The following is a 27,002-nucleotide window of genomic DNA, read 5'->3' as shown; positions in this document are numbered from 1 at the left end:
TAGCCACGCCGACAAGCTGGCCTCAGCTTGGTTTTTAGAGAGCATTCTTCCCTGAAAAATGTTCCTGGGCTCTCACACAGCAGCTACTGCCCTGAAGACAATGACTAATATTGGGAACCATCGCCCAGCCCTGGTGCAGCTTACAAAAGCCAGTCGCTGGGCCCTGCTCTCGACTTCCCATCAAGATGACAGACTGAGTCTACACATGCCTCGGGACACTGACATTCACCTGGGTCACATGTTTCTGTTCTCTAGGCTGGGCACAGGGGAAGGGATCTGGTTCGGATGCAATCATCAGGATCGAAGGGAGAAAATTCACGTACAAGGTTGCATTCAGTTGTAGTTACAATCTGGAGAAGAGACATAAACCATATGCTGACTGCTGGTTGCTGGACTGCACGTGTCTCCGGGGGGCAGAGCTGGAGGCCCTAAGGAAGGGTCCAGTGCATAGTGTCAGAAGATGGGTCGTGGCCCATCTGTACCATCTTCTCTATGGACCTGGAGTCTGAGGACTTGGGTTCTAATCTCAGTTCTGGCTCTTAATGATTATCTATCAGCAAGTCAGCATGGCTTAGTGGACAGAGTGCTGGGACTGGAGTCAGGAAGACATGGGGCTCATATTTCAACTCAGACACTTACTTGTAGTATAATGCTGAGCCAGGAAATTCCTTCTTTTGGCTTCAGTTTATTATGCTCTAAAAAGGGTTGGACTTAATGACCTCTAAGGTTTCTTCTAGCTCTAAATCCGTGGTCCCCTGGTTTATGATTCTAAGTCACTTCTCCCTCTCTGAGCCTCAGTTTTCTCATCTGTAAAATGGGTATACAGCACAGATCTTAAAGGGCTATCAGAAGGAAACACTTTGTAGAGTTTAAGATGCAATGTGAAGGTGAATCATTGTTATTATTCCTATTACACTTTCCATAAGGATCTAGAGCTGGAAGGAATCTCAAAGACCATATAGTCTAGTCCCTTAATTTTACAATTATGAGCCTGGGGAGATTAAGTGACGCCTAAGGTCACACAGGTACTCAGTGGTGGAGTGGGGCTCTGGAGCTGGAACAAACCTCAGAGGTCACCAAGTCCCACCACCATATTTTATGGATGAGGAAAACAAGGCCCAGGGAGGAGAAATGACTTCTCTAAAGTCACACAGTAAGTAAACACACCCAGGATTTGAACCCAGTTTCTTAGGTTCCAAACTGAAGCATCTTTTCCATTACAACCTGGGTTCTCAAAGTCAGGGCCAGAAGAGCGCCAGGTCTTGTACGCCATACAGAGATAGAAGGGCATTTGGATCGGTCTCCCACTGGAGGACTAATTATGTTCAGAGAGGATCATTACTGAGCCAGCCAAAGTGGGTGAACTTTTGGTCCCTACCACTGTCAGCCACAACATGGAGTCACAGAGCAGTTAAAAGCCCTGCATGGTTATAGGGAGCCCCCTTCCCCCCAGTGAAATCACCAGTCTTTAAAGGACGAGAGTATTGGCAGCAAGCTATCGATTGCATTTTCTTGGGTGTAGTTATGGCTCATTAATCATTAAGAAAGCTTTCCTGCCGAGAAGAAGATGAATGGATCACAGGCATCACAGACCTAGTACTGGCTGGGACCTTAGAGGCCATCAGGAACAATTCTTTTACAGATGGGGAAACAGAATTACAGGGTTAAAGAGACTTGTCTAACAGGTAGGAAGTGACCCAACAGAGCCTCAAATAGCGCTTCTCCGTTTACATCCAGCTCTTTCCCATGCTTACAACATGCAATATGGGAGGGGGGAGGGACAAGAGTCAAGAGAACTAGGCTTAAATGCTGCCTTCCTCTTTGTGTCCAAGGACTAATCACCCCACCTCCTGCCGTGCCTCAGTTTCCTCATCCATAAAAGGAGAGAGTTGGTCTCTAAAGTCCCTTCCAGGTATGAATCTATGATCTTACGTTCTATGACCTCTCTCCTCATTTGGAAGGGTCCAAATAGTCCCTAGTTTAACATTCCTAGAGCAGGAGACTTGTATAGATTGCTCCACATACTATTTTTGCTATTGCAACATTAAAGCCCCACCGCATCAGGCAAAAATCAGCGAATAGATGAAAACACTTTCCAGTCAAGGAAAAAGATGGAATAGACTTTTGGAGAGCTATTCCAAGCCAATTTCCATAGGAGAGAGTATGATAGTCAAGGAACGCCACCCTAGTAGAAATCAGAATTCCTAAAATATATGTGAATGGAGATGTTTTTCTGGAGTCCTCACTCAGTCTTACAAATTGCATTAAAAATCAGTATTGGGGCCACAGTATGAATGTAGAAAGAAATAGAAAGAGGGCTGGCTTTGGGACCATACAACCTTGGTTACTTCCAGCCCTGTACTCCTATTGCCTGGTGCCTTTGGGCAAGTCAACCTCTCAGAGATTAAGAGAGTTTCTGTATTTGGAAAATAAGGCTGGACTGGATCACTTCTTGGGTTTGTTCAGCTCTGAATTCCACAAATCTATGGATCTTGGCACTGACTAATGCAACCTACCATTTTTATAAATAAATTTAAAGCTGGAAGGGATCTCACAGGTCATCTCATCTATCTCCCCCACTTTACAGATGAGAAAACTGAGGGAGATGAAGGGAGTGGCCCAAGGTCCCAAATAGAACCCTACTAGTGTCAGGGTTGGGACTCAAGCCCAGGCCTTTTGACTCAGTTTCTCTTAGTCTCTTTCCAAGATACTCCAATGCCTGCCACTATCACCACACACACTTTCCTTCCTTCTTTCTGCTGTTCCCTGTATCAGGTGGCTGAAACTATGATAATACCCCTATTTCTCTATAAAAAAGGCACTTGGAATTTTTTTCAAGAACAGAATCTCAGGAGAGAAAAAAGAAAAAAGAAACAGATATGGGGAACACACACACAGAGACACTCACACACATACTGTAAGTATCAGTTCACTTTTATTCAGAGCACTCCTTAATTTCCCTCTGGGCCCCAGTTTCTTTCTGGTCCTAAGTATGGCCTCCTGCAGTGAAAAGGGCTCAGACAGAGGTCTTGGGTTCAAATCCTAGCTGTTACTCCTACTACCTGTGTGACCTTGAAGTATCTCCCTGGGCCTCAATTTCCTCATCTGTAAAATGAGGGAGTTGGACTAGATGGTACATGCCCAACAAAGGGACGATTAGTTCTTGAAATTCCCCTTCGGGAAACTTCTGCTTAGGGGTTACACTAATTTTACACCATTTTTCCTAATCTCAAGCCTAAATTGGCTTCTTTGTTAAGTTGGATTGTAGTTCGACTCTTTAGGGCCGAGCAGAGCGAGGCTAACTTCCCTCTTTTACATCATAGCCTTTGGGATACTAGAGGACAACTCCCCTGTATCAAGCCCCTATACCCACCCTTCCCCACTCCCATTCTTCCTTGTTTATAAAGTCATTGAGAGAGAGGGAGAGAAAGACAGACAGACAGACTAACAATGGGGGTGGGGATAGTGGAATCCCCAAAGAAAAGCTTTGTAGAGGCAGTAGGTGCTACGGTCTTCTCCCAACCATAAGGAGTCCATCTGAGCACAAAATAATAAAACATATTTCTGCAACACTTCAATAATGGCCTTTTCCATACAACTTAGGAGAAGTCAGTGAAAGTATTATTATCCCTGTTGTACAGGTAAAGAAACCAAGGCTCAAAGAGTGCAAACACACAGCAGGTCCACACCCTTTTAAAATTCACTTTCCTATTACTGTTAGGGTTTGGGCAAAGTGTTCTGTTAATGAAAGAGAAGACTCAGGAGAGGGTTTAGACCCCAAAAGCATGTCCATCCCTACCTACCAGATCGGAGCACACACCTTATGTTTAATGCTAAGCACGATTCTTCAGAATTTTCATTTTCGTGCCCAGACTGAATCTCTCCAAAAACAAAAACCAAATCTTGACTCATTATTCCTAGGGAGTCTGTAGAACTCTGTCCTTTTCCTTCTTCATACATAGCAGCAGACATTCCCGCATGATTCATCACACGTAGTGAGAGTCACCTCTGGTTTCTTTCCATCGGTCCCAATCCGCATTTGCACCTGAAGCGGTGAGCGTGCTTCATTTCAGGGCATCCCTTTCCTGCCCTTCTTCAAATCCCCACACTCACTCACTCACCCCACAAGTAGCGAGTTACTTGCAATGTGGCGTGCTAAGAACACAAGCAATTTGGAGGTAGGGATCCTGGATTCAAATCCAGCTTCTGTTACTCCCTGTGTAAACATCTGCTAGTCACCTGCTCTTTCTCTCTCTCTCTCTCTCTCTCTCTCTCTCTCTCTCTCTCTCTCTCTCTCTCTCTCTCTCTCTCTCGACTTGGTTTCTTTATCCATCAGATGAGAGAGTCAGCCTTCATGGAGCCTGACTTGGTCCAACTTTAAATCTCCAAATCTCTCTTACACTTTCTTTATGCATATATGATTGATGAGATCTGTAGATTGCTCCTGAAGTTTTCCAAGTATCCCAGCATTAATTGGTCAGAAAAGTGGATGCATTACTCAGAAAAAAAAAATAACTTTCCAATAAGCCTTTATAACTACCTTTCCTGTTTTGAGGGTTTAAGTAGACAGCCTTAAATCTTAACTTATTTCTTGAGTTCTAAGCAAATCTGGGCATCCCTACTGGACCATGTTCCTTCACCATTACTTTGAGTATGTCATTCACACAAATGCCTCTTCTCTTGACCTGCCCTAGCACACCACCGGGGGTTTGTCTGTGCTTTGTCTACACCCTTTAGACTATAAACTCCATGAAGGCAGTGACTGTGTCTTTTCTAAACTTTGCATCTCTCCCTGCTCCTGTTAAGCGCTTCATAAATGTCGATTGGCTGAAGTTTAGTGGGCAAAAAAGGGCATTTGGAGCGAGTTTCTTTACTATTACTTCTGAATGGTTGACTTCAACTGTTTATACTTTCCCAATTTGAAACCACCTTACTGAGGTAATTTTTTTCTCATTGAGTCCTACCCCCATGCAGCGTTTGAAATTGGAGTTTCACCTTTCAAGAGATCTTCAATGCCAAGAATCCCTCAAAGTAGAAAAGAAGTCATTTCTCCTATTTCGTTTCTCTTAACCTACTAATTCTACTTGCATTTAATAGGCAGCACTCTAAGAAAAAACTCTATGCCAAACACTCTTGAGCTCTCTCTTTATACTTATAGACAGATGTGTATAAAATTCATATTCGCATATATCCATACATATGTATAGAGAGAGGGGAAAGAGAAAGAGAATGAAAGATAGAAAAGGGAGAAAGAAGATGAAAACAGAAAAGAATCTTCCTCAAGGAGCTTATGTTTTGTACTCATACATATTTATATTAAAGGCGTATTATACTGGAGTTCAATTTATATTGTTGTCAGTACATTCAAATCCTGCCTCAAACATTTACTAGCAGTGTAACCCTGGGTAAGTCACTTAGCCTCTTGCTGCCTCAGTTTCCTTATCTGTAAAATGGAGATAACAGTGCAATAATAACAACCCAGGATTGCTTTGAGGATCAAATGAAATAATATCTTTAAAGTGCTTTGCAAACCTTCAGATACTATCATTACTTAGAAAAATGGGTTGATTCCCAGTAAAAAAAAATAAAGCTTAAGATTCTAGATTTCCACCTGGACGTGGCCATTGAGTCCTCTGGGCCAGATAAACTAAGTAAGCCCGGAAGATGCAAATGGTCCTTTGCATGCCCAAGGCCATACTAAGTGGCAGAGTCAAAATTTGAACTCGAATCTTCCTCCTCCAAAGGCAGAATTCTTTCCGCTACCCCTGCCTATATAGAGGATATAGTTTATGGCACCTAAAATATGTATTTTGAACAGTATAAATACTTGGTCCACCATCTACTGCACGCTGCACATGTACACTCCCATTTAATGGTGATCGTTACATAGCAACCCAAAGATCCAGCAAGGCCTTGGCCTCTTCTTCCTCCCTCCTGTCCCATGACCCTCAATGATTGCTACACCAGCTCAGAAAGCATCAGTCCTTATGAATATCACATCAGCCCTGGACCCATATTATGAAAGACCCAGGAAAGAACTCAGCAATCATTCATCTGAAGAGTTTCAATCAGGGCACCAGGTACTAGAGGCAAGGAAAAGGTAGCTGGGATTTAGTTTTCATTACACTGGTAAGCATCAGAATTTACCCTTTTCCCCCATTTTTGCTGCTTATTCCAATAGCCACATGTTAATTGCTGCTTCTCTCTAAGAGAGGGTTCATGACCTTTTTTATGTGTGTCACAGATACCTTAGGTAGTCAACCTGGTGAAGATGCTGGCTGCCTTCTCAGAGTAATGTTTTTAAATGTACATAGTATAACATATGGGATTACCAAGGAAACAAATTATTTTGAAATATACACACACACACACACACACACATATATATCTATAAAAACAAGTACATAGAACACAATTTAAGAACACTTTAATCTAAGAAAACCCATCTAGAAGATTACATTTGCCATTGTATGCTAGGGGAGAGGAGAAGTTCGTAATTAAGTCTATAAAGGAGAAGCGTGGAAGAAACTAGCATTATCAAAAGTTAAAACTCCAAGTCCAATACAGAATCTAAATGAACAGGAAAATAATTTTAAGGGGAAAGGACTACTCTTACTTTGTTGAAAAAGGAAGTATTTTAGTAATGCTTTTTAAAAACAAAAATTGTTGTCACTTCCCCTCCCTGGCTCAGAACCCTTTCTTGTGACAAAGAATTCTAAGTGAAACAAACCAACCTATTGGCCTTTTTGGACAACACATGCCTCATCTCACACCCATCGTCCACCACCTCTCCAGGGACACCAAAGCATGATTCAATCCAGCCTCACTTTTGAGTTCACTTTACCATACATCTAATTTAAATCATCCCTTTTTTAAGAGAAGACCATGACAAACAGAACAAGGAACTCCCTAGCCATTCCCAATTTACTAGTAACTCTCAGAAAACTCCTTGAACCCCTTGAAAAAGACACCGTGTACCATCTGCATTTGGAAATCTTCTAAAGAAAAAAGAAAAGAAAGAAGTGAATCTTGGTGGCAAATGATCCACAGCTGTGATAATATCGCATTTTTAGAGATAGCCTAATATAGTTTTACCTTCAATAATAAAAGATAAAAAGGGGGTGTCTGTGAATAATTAGAGGCTACAGTCTGAAGCCTGTTACAGTCCCTGCGATGGATAATAAATTCGAATCCCCTTGAGAACAGGTAAAATGCTCAGCAGCCCTGACCCCCTTGCTCTCACATTACTTAACTACCCTGCAGTCCTGAGCATGACATCACCACCCAGGCCATTGGTTCCTGCTTTTTAACTCTCTCCCTGTCTCCTCCGAAGCGGAGCCCTCAGCACCAGCGGCAAAGAAACTTTTTGGTTGCCCGGAGTTTGCGCCGCCGCCGCTGCTTTTGTTTGTAAGTTACGGTCCCGGGATGCTGGTTTGTTTGCTGCCTGTCCTGGCCCATCCAGCTGCGCCCGCCGCTTTAGCTGGAGCCTCTGCAGGTAACCAAGCACCCCCGGAGCCCCGGCGGGGTGCACGCCCGAGTCCCCAGAAATGCCACTTGTGAGGCAAGAAGAGGAGTCCCGGAGAACAGGGGGAGGAGGAAGGCGAGGAACAAAGACCAGAAGGGGGAGAAGGGAAGGAAAAAAGGAGAGGAAGAGGAGGACGAAGGTCGGGAGGAAGGTGGAGGGGGGGGTGTGCATAAAATTCAGAAAAGGAAAAGAAAATTAAAAACAAACCTCATGGACATCACTGAGCTTGAATTCCCTGCTGAGGTGCAGAACATGAGAGCCCTGGAATGAGTGTATGAAAAAGTTGAGCCAAAGCTTAACTAGCTGGAGTGAGTCATATCCTTCCCATTTGAGCCCAGGCCAAATGGTGATGTAATGTTCTGGCCTGCTCTCCCTTCCCTCTCCCTTTCTCTCTCTAGCTCTTGCTCTCTCCCTCTCCCTCTCCCTCCCTCCCTCCCTTTCTCCCTCTCTCCCTCCTCCCCCTTCTCCTTTTTAGCTCAGTGCTGGTGAAGTCACCATTTAAATCTGGCTGGGCTGAAGCAAAAACTCCAATGTAACCAAAACAGCCCCAGGCCAAGTTCCAGACTGAGGGAGACTCAGTGGTACAATCGCCATTGGAAACGGATAAACAGAGAGGGAAACAGTGCCGCCTTCGGATGACCCAAACAGCTGCCTGGAGAGCAGCAAAGGTGGCTTCTCCCTGCTGGCCCGATCCTGGGTGACTGGTTCTGGTCACCCAACATCTCCCTCTGTGTGCCGGTTTTCTTTTGCTTTGTTTTGTAAAAATGCCCACATGTCCCTCAAAAGAGCAGCCACCACTGAGACAGTGGATAGGAAAGGCTCAAGACCAGAAACAGAGTTCCGGAAACAGCCAGGGAATGGTAGTGGGGTTGTGGCCACTCACTTTTAGTCACGCTTGACCTCCATGGCCTGACTGGGTGCCTTTTCCCCTGGGCTGAGTGGGGTCTGTTTCCAGGGCATGCCCACCCCTGCCGCTCCTTCCTGGACAGCTTTCCAAGCTGACCTTCATGTCTACAGGGCCTGGATCAGTCAGGCTCCTAATAGGTATGTGCATCTAGCAGAATCATGAAGGAGAAGGAGAGCAGAGCCTGCTCTTCTGGAGTCCTAAGCGTCCCTATTCTGGAGCTCAAATGAAGATGATCTTTTAGTGACAAGCCACCTTCTCTCTCTCTCTTTCTCCCCCTTCCTCCCCCACCTCCAGTCTGAGAGCCAGTTCGAAATGGTAAATTGAGCAGGATAAGTACAGTATGAATCTTTCCTATCCAGGTCACCTGAGATTGCTTGCATACCCCTCTGTAGGTCACCCCGCATTTCCCTGAGCACTCACTAAATGCCAGGCCCTGTGCTAACCCCCAGGGATACAAAGAAAGGCAAAAACACGGTCCCTGCCCTCAAGAAATTCACATTCTAAAGGGGAGGAATCAAGCGCATATGTGGTATACACAGAGCAGAAGAAGGTAGTATTAGCAATTGGGGGAGGCGGAGGGTGCCTGGAAAAGTGAGATTGGAGGTGAGTCTTGAAGGAGGCCTGGGGAAAACCAGCACACCCACCCTCAGCCCTCAAAAAGGAGGCTGAAAATGGGCATGGCTTGAATGATGTTCCTAATCACTGCCCAAAAGCCTGTGAGCATGCCACGTGCCAAGCAGGTTGCTCTCCTCAGTCAGTACACAGGCCAGAAATGACACTTAGCAGCTCAATCATTTATGAAGGAGACTAAATGGACAATCATTTATGAAGTACAGAGATAGAGCCTACAGAAACCATCTAGTCCCACCATCCCATTTTACAGGTGAGGAGATAAGGTCCCACAAGTAGTGGGAGGAGGTAGATTTGGGCTTGACATAAGGGAAGTTCCCTAGTGAGACAAGAGAGCACAGCAGAGAGAGGGCTGGAGCTAGAAGTCCAGGATTCAAATCCCAGCTTTGCCCCCTTGCCAGCTCTGTAACTTTATGCCAGGCAGTAGCACTCTCCAGATCTCTTCTTCATCTGTAGAACGAGGCTTTAGAGTAGCTGACCTCCCAAGGCTCTTTTAAATGTATGATCCTATGATCTATCCATAAAAACAGGAGAAAGTCCTTGGACCTCCTCTTTCAAAGAAGGGGGCTGGATGCCCCTACCTCGAGCTTGGATCCTTGGTCTGCTCTGAAGTTAGGTCTCCCATCCAAAGAGAAGAGTTCTCACAGCCCCAGAGTAAGCACGCCAACCGAGAAGGATGGGTGGGGAGGGGGAGGGGAAAGGAGTGCTAAACTACACTGCTGAGAACAGCCAGGATGGATGCCTCTTTCTAATTATAGAGGGAGGGAATGAAAGCAGCCTGAGAAAGGAAAAAAAAAAATCCACATTATCCCCCTCACAAATGACATCGAAGCCCTTTTAATTGCTGAGTGCTGTCAATCACTTCACACCTTGGCCCCTCCCTTGAACAGTTATTCCCTGGCTGGGTTTGCAGCCTGTGCTTTTAACCCTGTCTTCTCTCTTGGTTAGTCATCCCAGCCCCACCCAAGTTACAAAAAGTGGAGAAGTGGGAAGTTGACTAGCTCCCTCAGACGATGGAAGAGGAACCAAGTAAGGGGGAAGAGGGACAGAGACAGACAGAGAGATGGCCACCATTGCGTCTTTTTAGTCTGTCTTTTGAACGAAAGTCTGCCCCCTTTTACCAGCCAGCCCTCTCACCCACCATAGGGCCTTAGGGACAGGGAATGAATGAGCAGATCCAAGCCCCTAGCCTGTTTCAGTGTGCAATCAGACATTTTACCTTTTCTCAGAAAGCTCTTAGCTTATTAAAGACCTCTGCTTGGAGGGGTCAGGGCTGTTCATCTGAGCCACTTGAAATTTAAATCACCCAGCTTGGGGACCATCTCCCTGATGTACTTATTGAGGGGTGAGGAGTTGAAAAAGAGGGTTTGTCCAATGGCCTCATCTCCCCTAGCCCCAAGAGGAAATTTCTCCATCCAGCTGCCTTCCTGCCCTCAGCTAGGACATTCTCTGGGGACTCGGATGCCACAGTGGCTCCCAGTGGCACCTTGATCAAGGCCGGCGGCTTGGAATTAGAGGTGATTTGTTGTAATTACGGCTGGCGCCATGAAGCCAGTGGCTTGACAGCAGTGAATGTGGTTGTTATAAAGTTGGGTCCGCTGTGTCAGTGGCCTGTATAACTCACTTATGTCGGAATTACCAAGGAGCTCACTGATATTCCCCCTTCTCCTTTTGAGACTAAAGCAAAGGTTCCAATAGCTCTTGCATCCTGTTTCAACTTCAGATCAAGTCGACAAGATTTTGCATGAACTGTGCCCCCCTTTTTGAAGAGGGTCCTTTTACCACCTGGGTCATACAGGGTCAAGAGTTTTATCCTTTCCCCTTTTTTCATTCCAATTTCCTGTACTTACATCTAGGCTAACTGCCATATATTATAGGGGAGGAAACTGAGATAAAGAAAGGTTACGTGATTTGTCTGAAGTCACAGGATTATTGCCAAGCATCTCCGTTTCTTTTTTTCAACAGACACCTTCATACACTTACATCTAATCCAGGGCAGTTTATGGTATTTGCCTCAGGTGGGGAAAAAAAGTCTTAGTTACAGCTGGGTCTCAGAGTCTCAGTTTTCTTTCTATAAAATAAGGGCTTTGGATTTGTCACAGACCCTGCCTGACCCCTCTAAAATAAATACACTAAGCCAACAGTCAAGATGGCGCCCCCCACCCTGGTTGCAGCCCAGCCTAGAGAAATGGAATGAATTGTCCAAAGTTACACAGCTAGGAGATTTAGGATTTGAACCGAGGTCACAGAATTTTCAAGCTTTTTGGCATCTCCATGCTCACCTAGCCCAACCCATATCCCTAGACTCTAAATGCAATGCTCTTTTCACCACCCCATCCTCCCACCCCACACCCCAAAGGAGAACTCTCCTGTTGGTGCTTCTCTTACACAATCACCACTAAGGCTAATCTGTATCGATGTTACACAGAGGGGCTCTTTCTTTTTTGAGCATACCAGGTAAAGAGCCCATTTGCGTTAGCAATATGGTGGAAGCTTGAGGCTAGAAGCAAGAGAGAAACCATGAAAAATAGGCAGCTTCTGCCCTCAAGAAACTTAAATTTCTACTAGGCAATACAGCAAATATAGAGAACCCTGGTACCTGAGGAGGGAAAAATCACAGCTAATTAAGGGATCAGAAAAGGTTTCTCTAACACACAGGTCATGGCTGGAATCTTAAAGGAAGCTCAGGATTCTTGAGGAAGGAAGAAGGGGAATATTCCAGGCATGGGGGACAGCCTCTGCATGGGCACTGAGGTGGGACATAGAACACCACATTTGGGGGAAACAGCCGAGAAGCCATTTTGGCCAAATGGCAAATGTGTTGAGGTCATGTGAGATATATCCTGAAACAGAGGCTGAAGCAGAACTGTGAAGTGTTTTAGATTCCAAGCACAGGAACTTCTATTTTATTCTAGAACCAAGAGAGAGGGCCTTGATCAGAGGAAGGACTGAGGGATTTTTAAAGGTGGATTTGGGCTTGGGACGGCTCCCCATCATCCAAGGCAACCAGAGAGAACATGGAGAAGACTGGATTTTTAAAAAAGGCAAACAATTGCACAAAGGATGAGGCTACCAGGCCAAAAATGAGTTGGGGCATTTCTAGTCCAAAAACCTTTCATTTTTGATGTTGAACTGTATTTGACTCAAGGTTGCGGTTCCACGGGATTTAAGAAGGCATTTGCACTTGCTGGTTCAAGTGTAAGGATCTTTCATTTTATTTTAGTTTTTGCCACCCCCTGAGGACCCCTCTCCAACTTTCAGGTATTTTTGAGTTCAGCTGGCTCCCCTCACCCCCACCCCCACCCTTTATACTGTTTCCCCATTTTCCTTCCTGTGCCCAGTTAATGATAAAGAGTATCCTGTACTCCAGAGGAAATTCCACTCAGACACAAGAGTTTCCTCCTTTCATCTGTTTGTTTCTTTCCGGATCTCTCTGCCCCACTCCCTTCGTCCTATCTATATTGAGCTGCACTCAAGCTGGGGGCTGCTGGGAGGGGAGGCCTGGGATGCTTTTAGTCCAGTGGGAGCCTCCTTGGATGCAGCACCCCAGCCAACAGAGCCATGTCTCCAGATTAGCCGGCTGGCTCAGGAATGCTTGCACACCCTCCCTTGGAGTATGCCTCCTCCTTGGGGAGAGGGCGGTGGGGGAACACGGCAGCTGTGTGGGGCTGGAGCCGAACTCACAGACTCCTGGAGCATAAGGTCTTCGTTTCACTTGGAAGACAGAGAAAAGCCTGAGATTGGGAAGAGGTCAGAAGGCTGGGGGCTGATCTCCAGGCCACTGACGCCCAGACTGGACAGCAAGATGCCCAGCACTTTCTAAAGTGGGGACGGCAGGCTGGAAAAAAAATGTTGAGGCCCAGAGAAGACTCCAAACCCAACCCATGGAGGAAGGGGGGAATAAACACGAAGAGCAATCAGCATCAACTACTCGGAAAACAATTTCTTTGAGGCCTGGAATTATTTGACTCCGATTTTGAGGAGTGTATCACCTCCTTTCAGACATTATTTCAGATTTTTAACCCAAGACCCAGGGAGTCCCTGGGGGAATTGGAGGGGCCAGATAATTTCAGGGTTAAATAAGCTTTAATGACTATCACATGTACCCAGCTAGTATTAAAAATTATTCAGAAAAAAAGTGGTATCTCTTCCTTTTTTCATTTAAAAGAACCATCCAGGTGGTTTCCTAAGGCCTCCTTTGCAAATTGTTTCCAGTGAACCTTCTGGTCACAGACCATTGCACACCCATGTGGTGTTATTCAGCAATCCCCTCGACTTGGGTGTCCCATGTTTTCATAGTGGACAGAGAGTCAGAGGGGTTGAGGAGTCTGGGGCACAGACACCTCTGAGGAGGGATTGCCTTTAGCCTGTGCAAGCAAGAGAGAGAAAAGGCTACAGATTCACTTCCAGCCATCACGATATCTGTGGGTTCATCGACACAACCCTGTGCCATACTGCAAAGGAGATGAACTTTGCTCTTGGGACCCAAAGCCTCAAATGTTTTGGTGATTTTTTCCTTCTCACTCTGGTGGTCTCTCCATCCACCCATTAAGCCAGGCGCATTGTGCTTCCCTGTTTTCTTGAGGGAGGTGGGGTGGGTAGTAGATTTCTGGTCAGGAAGACCCCACTTTCAAATCCTTGCCTCTGACACTAGTTCTTTAAGCCTCTTTGAGGCTGTTTCTTCATCTGTAAACTGAGGATAATAATCAGATTTCCCTTACAGGGTATTTTGAGGATCAAGGGAGATAATGTAGGTGAAGGGTTTTGAAAACCTTGAAAGAACAAAAGTCCCCCCCCCACACACACACACACACACTCCCGTGTCATTGTTCTACAGTGATCATGTCTGAGATCCTATGTCTAGAATTACATGGGTTCTTCCTCTAGTCTAAGACCAATTTAAAAATATTTGACCTCTAACTTCTCTTCCAATTCTAACTGCTGTGACCTTAGGTTGTTAGTAAATTAACTCTACTATACTCCACACACCATGCTAAGTTCTGAAGCCACAAAGGAACAAAAACCAGTGTCCCTGTTCTCAAGAACTCATGGTCTGATGGCAGAGGCAAAGGGTGCATGAACAAGAAACATCGATGGGATAAATTGAAGATAGTCAGCACAAGAAGGCACTGAAATGAAGGGGCATCAGGAAAGGTGTTCTGTAGAAGGAGTTTTAGCAGGGACTGAAGGAAGAAGCCAGGGAAGCAGCCAGGAGGCAGAGATAAGGAAGGAGAGAGACCCAGGCATCAGGACAGCCAGTGAAAAATGCTGGAGTCTTGGCAGAGGAAGAGTGTGCCGTATGTACACACTATCGACCAGCCAGTCAACAAACACTCATTAAGCACCTTTTGTCTGCCAGGGAAAATCAAGAGTCTGGGAGGTTTGTGAGCAATTATGATGGGCATTATCCCCTTCAGCAAAGCTGGATTACATTGCCCTTAGGAGCAAATACAAAGCCCTCAGTTTGGCACTAAAAGCAGTCCACCTTCTTAGACTTACTGCTTGCACCCTATGCCTCTTCACACGCTTTCTGTTCCAAGCATACAGGTCAGTTTACACTCTCTCTGAGCTCAGCCCTCCACCTCCTGACTTGACACTGGCCATTTGGCTCCCTTTTCCCTTCTGTCTCTTAGAGCGTGGTTCCTCATGGGCCACCTCTTGAGCGAAGCTTTTCCTGATCCCTCTAATTGACTGGATTTTCTCCTTCTTCCAGTTAGCTTGTACATTGGATTGGGAAGCTGGAGGATCTGGGGTGAAATTCTGTGCCTGCCGTTTATAGTCTGCATTGTCCTGGGCAAATCGCTTCAATTCTCTTGGTTTCAATTTCTCCTGCAAAATAATATGTTAGGGCCAGATTGGGGGCTCTTAACTTGGAGTCTACAGATAAATTTCAGAGGGTCTGTGAACTTAGATAGGGAAAAAATGACACTGTGTTATCACTTTGAACTGAAATTTACCATTTCTTTCCATTATGATTTTTTAAAAAATCATTGCCTGCATATTTTTACTTCAGTTTGAAATTTAGGATTTCCTTGAATTATGATTTTTCTTTTTAATTTTAAAAATGTATTTGATTTTTAACTTATGAAATAAAACAAGCATTTCTATAACATAGTATAACAAAAAAAGATAATTGCACATGAAACTGCAAATCTATTATATACAACTTGTGGTTCCTTTTAAATATATAGTAAAGTTATCATGTAATTTTTTTCCCTTTTTTCTCCTCCTCCCCCTCACCTAGAGATGGTTACCATTAGACACAAATATATATACATATGTAAAATTATTCTATACAGACTTTTATTTATCAGTTCTTTCTCTGGATGCAGACAGTATCTTTCTTAAAATGTGCTTTATTTTAGGCTGTGTATTTATAATATTGATTATGATTTTTTAAAAATCATTCTCCTGAGAAGTGATCCATGAGCTTTACCAGACTGTCCAAGGAATCCATAATATAAAAGGTGGAGTTCCTGGGCTAGTGGGTCACTGAGGTTCCCTTTAATTTTATGTTGTATACCCCCCAATTTCAATGAACAAGCATTTATTAAGCGCCTACAACGTTGGAGGTACTCTGCTAGGAGAAGGAAATACAAATTTTAAAAAATGAAACAATCCCTAATCTCAAAAGGCTTATACACTAAGGGAGAACCAAGTACAGATATATATACAGTATATACCTCAATGCGAGGTAGTTTGGTAGGACTAGAGCAGTTGGGGGAGATCAGCAAAGGCTTCACATGGAAGGTGGTGCTTGAGCTGCCACTTCTATGAGGTAGAGGGTGAGGGGGAAAGCATTCCAGGCATGGGGTAGGACCTGATCAAAGGCACAGAGATGGGAGAGGGAAGGTCATGTGTGAGGACAGAGAAAAGGACTTTTTGGCTGGATTGTAGAGTAAGAGAGGTGAAGGTGTATGGGGGGGAGGGGGCTGCCCTTAATATAATGTATATTATTGACTCCAGAGTTATCATTCTTTCCTCTGGGTTCTGTTGCTTCTCATACACAAAGAGGAATGAATGAATTTGGAATGGTCACCCTTACCCCAAACACACCCTCTAAAGTCTACCTCAGCTGCCACCTCCTCCACGCAGACCTCTTTGATGTCAGAGTGTACTTGGTGCCTCGCTGCATTATTATATGTTATTTAGTTTTATCATTACTTACATGTTTCTCACAGCTCCCTCCTAGAGGGCAGGGGCTGGGCTCCCCCAAGCATCTAGCACAGGGCTATGTGTGTTCAACAGGCTCTAAGTCACTATCCAGTGAATTAAACCGAATTCACTAGAATTGAGATCAAACTGGAAGCCTGACTGTGAAAACCCCTCAATGTCAGGCTGTGGTCTTTGAACTTCCCTTGGTAGGTAGTGGGAGCCACGGAGGGTTGTTTGTGAGTAGGGGAGTGATGATCAGAGCTGTGCAGTAAGAGTATTAATCAGACTGTAGCATGATGAGACAGCACCAATGGGACACGGAGGGACAGAAGAAAGGGAGCCACCATCGAGGCTAACTGAGGTCTTAAGGCAAAGGGAGATGGATGACATTATTAACAAAATGAGGGAAGTTGGGTGAATGGCAGTGGGGGAGAGAGACCAGCAGCCTGAGCTCCCTATTCTGCCCACTCCTAGGTCTGGGGAGATTTACTTGTAAGTGCTTCCTAGAAGTTAGCTGGATCTCCCCTAGATTCTACTTTCTGACATCCCGTGGTTTCCTTCTGTGCTGGGGAGGGAGAATCCTTGAAACAGCAAACTCCAAGCAAAGCTACATAACCCATAGCTCCATCTATCCCACCCCTTGTACATCTTAGTCCTCTGCCTGGGCATCCTCTGTAATCATAGGGAGCCTGGAGAAAGAGTTTCAAACTCTACCAACTGCTTTCACATGTTCTGTCCCCTGATCCTCACAAACAACTCCAGGAGGTAGTTATTATTCCTACTTTACAGATGAGGAAATGGAGGCAGAGAGAGGATAATTGACTTGCCCAGCATCACAGTGTCAGTAACTGCAAGAGGAAGAACCTGAACTCAGGCTTTCGCAGAATCCAAATCCACCCCCTATCCACTGTACCACTTAGCTGCCTCTGATTAGGAGGCTATGGTTATAGAACCATAGGTCTAGAGTGGGAGCGGAGTTTGCAGATCACCTAGCCCCAAACCCTCATTTTATACAGAAGGAAACTGAGGCCCAAAGTGGTAAACTAACTTAGAATCCTAGAATATCTTGGTAGTGCATACCTTTGCCCACACCTTAGGCCCCATACCCGTATAGAAACCCCCTCTAGAAGTGGTCATCCGGCCTTTACCTAAAGACTTCCAGTGAAGGGGATAGAGGCTGGGCCTGGAATCAGGAAGGACTGAATTCTAATCCTGCCACTGATGCTTACTAGCTGCGTGACTCTGAACAAGCAACTTAAATCCTAGTCTCAGTTTCCCCACCTGTAAAGTGGATATAACAATAATAGCACCAACTTCCCAAAGTTATTGTGAAGTTCAAGTGAGATAATAGACATAAAGACAATCTATGCCAACCCTAAAGCACTCCATTATAAATGCTAGTTATTTTTATTATTTGTGGAAGGGTCGCTTTGGAGTTTGAGGACCAATTCTGACGTATGCTCTTTGTGTGCTCTTATGTGAGTGATTTCATCTCCCTGTGCCTCAGTTTCCTCACCTGAAAAGGAAGGGGCTTGGATTAGAAGGCCGCAGGGGTCACTTGCAGAGCTATGGTCTTATTGTTTGTATTGAAGCCGTATCTGGTCAATCCAGGCACAGCAGCACATACTACTGACTGCACCTCCCTGTCTCCAGTGAGCTGCTCTATGGAGGGGGTGGGGGGGAAGGTGCAGGGATGGGGCTAGAATGACCAACAGTTTTTCTTCCCCAAAGGGGCCATTAAGGGCTCTGGGTGCCCATTCCCCTCTCTCCACCCCCGCACCAATTTCTGGTGACTCTCCCTGGCTTTGATTTTGGATCTCTCATTGGCACAGTCCCATTACATGAAATTGAAAGCACCGCATTCTCCAATTTCCTTGCTAAATTCTCCAGGAGGGCTTCTTTCGAATGCCTTCCCCAGCTGCCCTTTCCTTACAAAGCCCACTCCCTGGGCCTGAAGCCTGACAGCTGTGTTTCTATTGGATCCATTCTACAAAGTACTGCGTACCCACTGTGTCCAAGGCAGAGATATCCGCCCTCATTAGCCCAGACAGAACCTCACGAGCCGGAAAGCCCTTGTCGATGGGTCTGTTTATGAATATCGAGCAGATATGTCCTTTAAGAATCAGCCTCGCTGAGGGCACAGAACCTGACCACACAAGAAGCTGCCTTGTGATGGCATTGCTGCCACACTATTTCTCCTAAATTGTAGAAGGGATGCAATCTGTGTAGGTGGAGGGAGTGTGGACACTAATGAAATCTTGAATGCTTGAATTACTGAGACATCTGCTGAAGGAACTGGTCATGTTTACCCTAAAGGAAAAAAAAAGCTGGGGGCATGGAGCAGGGGATCATAGCTGTTTTCAAACATTTAAAGAGCTATCTGATCAAAGAAGGATTAGACCTATTCTGGTCAGTTCCAGAGGACAGAACCGGGAACGATCAGTGAAAGTTGTGAAGAAACACATCCAGACATGTTAGGAAAGCAAAAACCAAACTTCCCTAAAGGTTTGAGCTTCCCCCGAATCATGGAAGGTCTTTCTCTATACAAGCAAACTGGCTAGCCTGACCACAGCCATATATCTGTGATGGACCAGATAGCTTTCTGAAATTGGCTGGACTGGGTGGCTGCTGAACTGCTTCCCAGCTCTGAAAATCTGTGAATCAAAGAAATGAGCATGTACTCAGTGTTGGGACATGAAAATATAAAAAAAAAACCACAATCCTTGCCCACAATGAGCTTAGAGTCGTGTGTGTGTGTGTGTGTGTGTGTGTGTGTGTGTGTGTGAGAGAGAGAGAGAGAGAGAGAGAGAGAGAGAGAGAGAGAGAGAGAGACAGAGACAGAGAGAGACAGAGACAGAGAGAGATGGAGAGAGAGATGGAGAGAGAGGGAAGAGATGAAGAGAGAAGGAAAGGTAAGAAAGAGGGAAGAAAAGGGGAGGGAGAGAGTAGGGAAGAAAAGGGGAGAAATAGAGAGGGATGGAAGGGAGGGAGGTGTATATACACACACACACACACACACAGATATGAATTTGACTTTTACACAGATCAGGACTGATAGAAGACAGGAAGTGATAGTATCAAAGGAAAATGAAGTCCATTGAAAGTTCTCTAGAAACACTGGACAAGAAAACATGAATTTCAGCTCCATTACTCCCCATAGGCACCCTTGAAAAGCTCCATTTTCCAGGTGTACAGACTGAGGCACTGGCCCAAGCAGATTAGGTCCAGGATCCTCTGTGTAAAGAAGGACCAGAAGGCACAGCTGTGATGCTCTGTCCTTCTACAGAAGGAACAGTATTTCCTTTCTCTGGAGCAGAACCCAAGACAGAGAGAGCCACCAGGCAGCACCATCCCGGTGGCCCAACCTATTCCCAGCCCACTTCCTCCCTTTCAAATTTAGCTTCCTTTAACTTCCTCTTTCACTCATTATGCAAAATTCTTATTAAGGGTGGATTTGTCAGAGGCCCAGAATAAATACAAACCGAAGGGCAGTGAGGAGAGACTACCCCACCTAGTCAGTATTGGGGGTTTGAGTCGGACGATGCTGGGTCTCATCGCCCTCCACTACAGATTTGCTGAGTGATTGTCCAGTCCTTTATTAAGCACTTAGGATATACCAGGCTTGTACTAAATTTGGGGATCATGGACTTTACACGGAGTGTCGCGGCTTGGTCACTAGACTGCCTGACTCGGAGTCAGGGTGACAATAAGTTCAAACCTCACCTCTGACTAGGTAGCTCCAAACAAGTTACTAAACACCTGTGAGCTTCAGGTTCTTCATCTATAAAAAAGGGGAAATAATTCCACTTGTAGCACCTGTCTTTTGGTGCTGCTGGGAAGCCCCAGTGAGATATTCATCCCCTTTCTAGAAAGAGTAGCTCGGTCTTGCCTTCTGCCTCCTCTGGGGGCTGTTAAGACAACATCCACAGGAACTTCAGACCCAGGCAGGGAACCCTGCTCTGGGTCAGGGAGGTAGGTAGGTCAGCTGCAAGGATACTCTCATGGCCATGCCTGCCATCCTGAAACCAGCTGAGAAGAAGACAGATTAACCTTTGGCAGGTTCCAGTTTCATTGGTCTTGCTGCTATCCAAGTTTCGTTTCTTTAAACTTTCTCTGACATCTTTCTCCTCCTCCTCCCCCACTCTTGTAGAGCAGGGTGGAAGGCATCCTGGCACCTTGGGGAAAACAGAGGGACCTCCAAACCCAGGGGCGAGCACTGTCTCCAGAAGCAAAGCAGCAACTTGGGCAAAGCAACCCAACTCAGCAGTGTTAGAAAGAAGAGAGTTTTTCTTATTTTTGGCCACTTGTTATAAGACTCTCTCAGAGAGTCTTAGAGCTCTGAGAGGCAGGGACTTGTCTGATGAGAAAACCAGTCCTAAATATACTCTACCCCACATCTATCTAGAGCTGATCACATCTAGTAGGCATTGAATAAATGACTATTGATTTGAAATGGAGCTAACTGCTGAAAGCTGACCCTGTAGCCACCATGACCAGAGCATAAACTACTTCTTTCAGAAGATGCTTACTGGTCCCTGCCTCTTGTGGAAGAGGACCAGGGATGGTCAGAACTTGGCAATGATCTCCCAAGAAAGTTTATCAGAGCAAGATGGAAAGGAAAAAAAAAAGGATCCCCTTGAACTGACAGCTGGAATCTAGGGGCCCATTTCACCAAAATCCTTTAGAGACAGAGAGACAGAAAGACAGAGAAAGACAGAGAGAGACAGAAAGAGACAGAGATAGAGGCAGAGAGAGGCAAAGAGAGAGAGAGAGAGAGAGAGAGAGAGAGAGAGAGAGAGAGAGAGAGAGAGAGAGAAACAGAGAAAAGACAGAGACAGAGAGAGAGAGAGAGAGAGAGAGAGAGAATCTTTCTTCTATCCCGTGAAGACTTTTAGCAATAGTTTAGAACTACTGACTTGGACAGAAGACCTCAGAATTCACCTTACTCTCTTTGAATATCTTTTGTCTCTACTGCTAGCCCTTACATGTGCACATGTAGTATGCTCCACAGGATGCCAAGTTCTTTGAGGGCAGGCACTGTTCAGTCTTTTTCTTTGTATCCCCTGGCATACAGTAGATGCTTAATAAGTACTTGTCAATTGTTCTACTGATTTGTTGTAGAAGTAACAGATCTTTTCTTAAGATGAAAAGGAGAAAAATACACATAGAAGTCAAGTTAGACTTGTTACTGTTGGTGTTTTTAGGATAGGAGAAAGAAAAAAAGAAGAAAAGTTTTATTTTTATCCCAGGAATTGTATTTGTCGTTATTTTTTTCCCAGGGAGCCAAGTTGTACAACTCTCTGAGTACTTAACAACTGACCTTTTCTTAAACTGAGCTGAGATTTATTAAAAGGATTTCTGCAGTGGAATAGCCCTCCAGTTTTGTGCCTTCAGGGGCTGTGAGGGACTCACCCCATCCTCTCTTTTCCAAGACAAAGTTCTTGGGCCTCCCAAATGAAATTATCTGCCTTTCTATTAACAGGGCCCCGGCGTTTTTGAAAAAAAGTTGGTTTTGATAAGAGAGTGTAAGTGAAAGAGAAAACTGCTGACATAATATTTTGGTTGCTAAACTAACTTCCGCATCTTGCTGTACCTCCCAGACCTTCACATGACCAGAGTTTCGGTGTCGCCAGAATCCCAGATGGGAAGGTGTGGTTGAGACTGTCCTCCACAGACAATGGCCTTCACCCTTGAAGGAAACTGAAGTGGTTCTGAGGGTGGTTTGTGCATATATTGGCACACTGCATTCACTGGACAACCAGCAACTAGATTGTGCTCCCACCCAAAATGGAAGGTAGAGGCAGTGAGGTGGTACAATAGATGGAGCACAGGACCTGGATTCCAGCGTCTGACCCTCAATAGCTGTGCGGCCATGCAAATCCCTTAATCTGTCTGCCTCAGTTTCCTCATCTGCAAAATGGAGGTCATAATAGCAGTCATGAGGATCGAATGAGTTAATATTTGTAGAAGACTTAGCCTAGTGCCTGGCATACTGATTAATAAATGTTTATTTCTTTCCTCCCTCACTTCCTCCCTCCCAACTTTCTTTCTTTCCTTCCTTCCTTTTATCAAAAGAACGTGTACAAACACTCCAATATAATGGATGTATTCCCTGTGGGGAACTACTTGGATGGGTCATTATGAGCATCACTGAAGGCAGGTAGGTGTTACAGTAGATAGAGTACTGAAATCAATAAGAGTAGAGTTCAAATCCTACTTTGACTATCCAGAGGTATGCCAAGTACACACAGGGATCAGGGAAGACTTCTTGTAGGAATCTTCATTCTTTCTTTCCTGGAGCTCAAGACACTTTATAAGTTATCCTGTATTATCCTTCACAATCCTGTGAGATGAAAGGCAGATATTACTGAGGTCAAGATGTCTTTATAGCTGAGAGGTGGAGGTGGCAGGGGAACAGAAGGAAGATGAGAAAATCATAGAATCCTAGCTTTAGACCTGGGTGGAACCTCAGAGGTAGCCTTTGAGTTCCTCTGGGGATTTCTCTGCCATTTAGAGAAGGTGGGAGAATGGCAGTTTTATCTGCACATGCTCTTTGCAGTCACAACTGACCCCCCGAGGTAAAGGAAACTTCAATTCAGCATCCTTCGTCTTCATTTTGGAGCAGCAGTAGGGAGTTATAGATTTTTGAAAACGTAGGTTCGAATCCTGTCTTATTTACTATGGCCATGTAGGACCCTGGGCAAATCACCTAAAGTCTTTGAGCCTCAGGCTTGTCGATTTATAGATGGATGGATTGAGATTTGGTAAGGGACGAAATTCCCAGAAGAATCTCTAGTTCATTGATGTAACTATATTTTGCAGGTAAAGTGGTACAGAGGGAAGATGCCTGGGTTCAAATCCTCGATGGGTTATTTAGTATCTGTATGATCTTGAAGTGAGTTACTCCCCCTTGCCCTAACCCAATTGGCTTATTTGTAAGATAATGGGGTTGGGCTAGTCCAAGGATTGTGCCATGGACCCTGGGCAGTCTGGAGAAATCTCTGAATCCCTTCTCAGAATAAGGTTTTTAAATGCATAAAATAAAATACATATGATTGCAAAGGAAACCAGGGATTACTGAAAATAAATGTCACTTTTTCTCACTTAAATCATGAACTGCCTGAAATCTGTTCCTGTATTCTCCAGATTGGGAACCCAAAGACTAGTTGGTTTCTAGGGTTCCTGCCCATTCTAGACACATGTCCCTATGACCTTTGAATTGATTCTTGTGTCCAGGAGTAGCAGAGGGCTGGATTTGGTCAAATGGAAATCAGATGTAAATCCTGGGCTTTTTTGCTTAATAACTCATGAGACTTTGGGCAAGTCACAAGCTTTCTGGGATGTGGTTTCCTCATCTGTAAAAGGAGAGGACTGTATTGGATGCTCTCTAAACTCTCTAAAGTGAACTTACTTTACCAAAGCATAGTTGAGAGATTGAACGACTAAGATAACAGCTGTGCACCCAAAAGTTGACTCCATGGGGTCTGACAGGTTATTCTAAGACTAGAACCCACAGCCCCAGAATCCATCTGGCTCATTACTCTGTGATGGGAAAAAAATTATTTTCTAGTCCTCACAGTAATTAGTTCAGGCTCCAAAAAGGATCTGATTTCTATGATGTTCTTTTATTTTAGAAACAAAACAGTGGAGTAATTGGTCATAAAATTTATCCAGCCTTCCCTCTCCCCTCCTTTTCTTTTCTCTTCTGTAAATCTGACACTCCATCATAGTTCTCTAATAAAATAGATCAATAGAGAAAGAGAAATTCGAAAAACACATCTGCAATCATTTTCTTACTTATGGGGTACAAGGGCTTGGGGGTCTCTCAGATACTTTATCACCTGAAGATTTACCAGTCTCTGGTCTCTCCCACAAGGAGTTCTCTCTCCAAGACAAGAGCGCACATTTTGCCGTGTTTCCCCAACTGGAAACCTAGGAGGAGGCAGCAGCTGCCATGATAATAGGAGCAGAAGAGAATAGAGAACAAGGAAACATGCGGCATTTGAGGAAAAGAGGTGTCAGTGGGAGCAGGTTGAGTCCTCCTAGTCGCATCTCATCCATAAAACCTTTGGCAAAGCTTTGCTGTTATTATGGAATTTAAATTCTGAAATCATAAGGACGCTCAATGGGACAGAATTGTGGTACAAGTGCACCACCCCCCTCCCTTCAGGTTTTGCTGCCGGAAACAAGAGAAGATGATTTTGCAGTTACCCATTTGCAAGGTGCCCTAAGCACTTAGAAGAAAGGGCCAGTTCATGCATTCTGAATTGCTTCTCACTCAGCAGCCTTGACACCCTCAAGAAAACACAAAAGTGACTCCTGAAGGGGACTGACATTTATTTTATTTCCTAGGATACACTAAGGGCAATCATTGCTCCTGAGGGGGAATTTGACTTGTGCCTTGCAACTTTGCTCCGCTCTGCTTGTGTCTGAGACACCCTTTCTTGTCTCTCAAGGTTATTCCAGTACTTCATACGAAACTTCTGTGAAATGAGCAAACTCAATAAGCACCTGGAGGTGCTCAGTGAAAAGGAAAAAGAATGAAGAATGTACAAGAGGATCAAACACTTAGAGCTAGGAGAGGCTTCAGGGGTCAGAGTATCAAACAGAAGGGGATGATCCTCGGCCTCAGAGGGAAGTTACCATATGTAGAAAGGTGCAATAATGAGGCCCCAGGATAAGAAGAGGTTTCCATGAAAGCCCCAGTCTGTCCTTTTTTAGTTACCTCTCAGTACTCTTCATTTTGGACAGTCATGCCAATTCACATAAAGTCAGTATTGGATTCTTGGCCCAACTGTAGCTCTGAGGAATCAATTCTAGATTCTAAAGAGGAAAAGAGAATGTCAGATTTTTAAGAGCTTTTACTGTTGTCATTATTCTGATGAGATCTACTGAACCTTGGATTTAATTAGCTGGATTCACCCCCTCTACGCCTTCTTTTCCTCATCTGTAAAATGCAGATCAACCTATCATGACAATTAAGTGCTTACCATGTGGATGACACCTACTATGTGCAAGAGAAAACCAGCTCCAAGAGCCTTTGGCTTGGGCTTGAATTCCTACTTTTTTCACTTGATAGGTGCCTTATTTGGGCACCTCCTGTATTGTGGGACTCCTCTATGAAATGACATTAACCTAGATGCCTTCTGAGGTGTCCTTCTGCTTTAAATTTCTATTTATTCGTAGTGTCTTACAATCTTAGACTATCATAGAATCACAGATCTAGCTGGAAAGGATTTCACAAGCCATTGAGCCCAATATTCTCCTTTTACAGATGGGGAAACTGAGTCACAGTGAAACTGTGTAGCAGAGGTGATATCGAGGGGACATCCAGTGTAGCCCTTACTCGTGTGAGGAAGAGCTGGAGGCAGGGATGCACATCCTGAAAGACCTATACTGACCTCTGCAGTAACCTCTTAACTGAGCAAAAATTGCTATTTAATTCAACAAAAGATACTTGGTTTTCTCAGAGAATTGCAAACAGGGCCTGATCCAGGTACAACTGAGGAGCCTGTGGTGCCCTCTGACTTCCCCCTTTCCACACATTTTCCGCCATGCTGACACCTCTGCTCATTCCTCCCTTCTCCCCTCCTGGGAGAGTCCCATTTCCCAGGGCCTGCTCTCAATGAGCTATTAAGTAATCCCACAAAAGGTGTGAGCTGAAGCTTAGGGCAAATACCTTCCTGGGGGCCTCACATTTTATTAGGGAACACTGGCAGTAGCTGACATCATAATAATGACTTGCATTTATACATGACTTTCCAGTTTACAAAGCTCTTTCTTCAAAGCTCACCTGGTTTCTGAGGCACTAATAGGCTGCACTTCTTTTTAATGCTAAGATCCTTATTTCTATTAGATAGATGGACATTCAAAACACACACACACAGAGAGATAGGTAGGCAGATAAATAGATGATAGATCCATATAAACAGATATATAGGTAGATAAAAAAAGATGATAGAGATAGAAATGTAGATTGATAAGTAGATAGAGAAGGGGGAAGGAGAGAGACTGAGAGAAAGAGAGGAGGGAGGGAGGGAGGGAGGGAGGGAGAGGGAGAGGGAGAGGGAGAGGGAGAGGGAGAGGGAGAGGGAGAGGGAGAGAGAGAGAGAGAGAGAGAGAGAGAGAGAGAGAGAGAGAGAGAGAGAGAGAGAGAGAGAGAGAGAGAGAGAGAGAGAGAGAGAGAGAGAGAGAGAGAGCGCACAAGCATTACCAGGTGCTAGGCAGTAGGAAAGAGGACCCCTGCCCTCAGGGCGATCATCTTAAGAGGGGGAGAAGCCAGAGTGGCGAGTCTGGTGGTGGTTGCGCTCCTTGAGGACAGGGATTGTTTTTGTCTTTCTTTGCAGCCCCACCTCTTAGCTCTGTGCCTGGCACAGAGTGAGAACTTAATAAATATTAGAATGAATGAATGAATCTAAGATCAATTTTACTCAAAGAGTTGAAACTTGATTATTTGTGGAGCCCAAGCCTACCAAACATGAGTTAGAATGAGGCGGTCCCTTCTCCTGCTGGCTCCACCTCCCCTTCTGCCCCCATCAAGCTGCCTCTGCTTTCTTCATAGGTACGACTACCAGATGAGCCGTCATTTGGGATTCAGAGCTGGGAGGGAGCTTAGCGATCTCATTCAACTTCCTCATTTTACAGAAGAAGAAACTGAGCCCCATAGAGTTACTTCTGGTCATGGACGTAAGTTGTCCTCTGTTCTCAAAAAGAACCAAAATGACATCACGATTTTTGGAGTCAAGGTGCGGTGTGTCCGACCGTGGCTGATCAGACAAACAGGAG

The 27,002-nt window shown here is 44.9% G+C and overlaps 1 protein-coding gene across 3 annotated transcripts in view; it reads right to left on the bottom strand.

The window, feature by feature from the left end:
* Nucleotides 1-27,002, bottom strand: part of CREB5 (cAMP responsive element binding protein 5) — a 488,110-nt gene that overhangs the window by 151,196 nt on the left and 309,912 nt on the right. The window contains exon 1 of one of the 3 annotated variants that reach the window (XM_072651026.1): nucleotides 7,733-7,853. The exons of the other annotated variants lie outside the window; for them this stretch is intronic. Within the exon in view, the coding sequence (XP_072507127.1) occupies nucleotides 7,733-7,779 (47 nt within the window). The 5' untranslated portion in view covers nucleotides 7,780-7,853. Of the gene's footprint in view, nucleotides 1-7,732; nucleotides 7,854-27,002 lie in introns of those variants that run through there. 3 annotated transcript variants of the gene reach the window in all.

This window comes from Notamacropus eugenii, chromosome 3, assembly GCF_028372415.1.
Source record: "Notamacropus eugenii isolate mMacEug1 chromosome 3, mMacEug1.pri_v2, whole genome shotgun sequence".
Lineage (NCBI taxonomy): Eukaryota > Metazoa > Chordata > Mammalia > Diprotodontia > Macropodidae > Notamacropus > Notamacropus eugenii.
The sequence above is the reverse complement of the archived record's forward strand: the minus strand, read 5'-3'. Positions and strand labels throughout refer to the sequence as shown.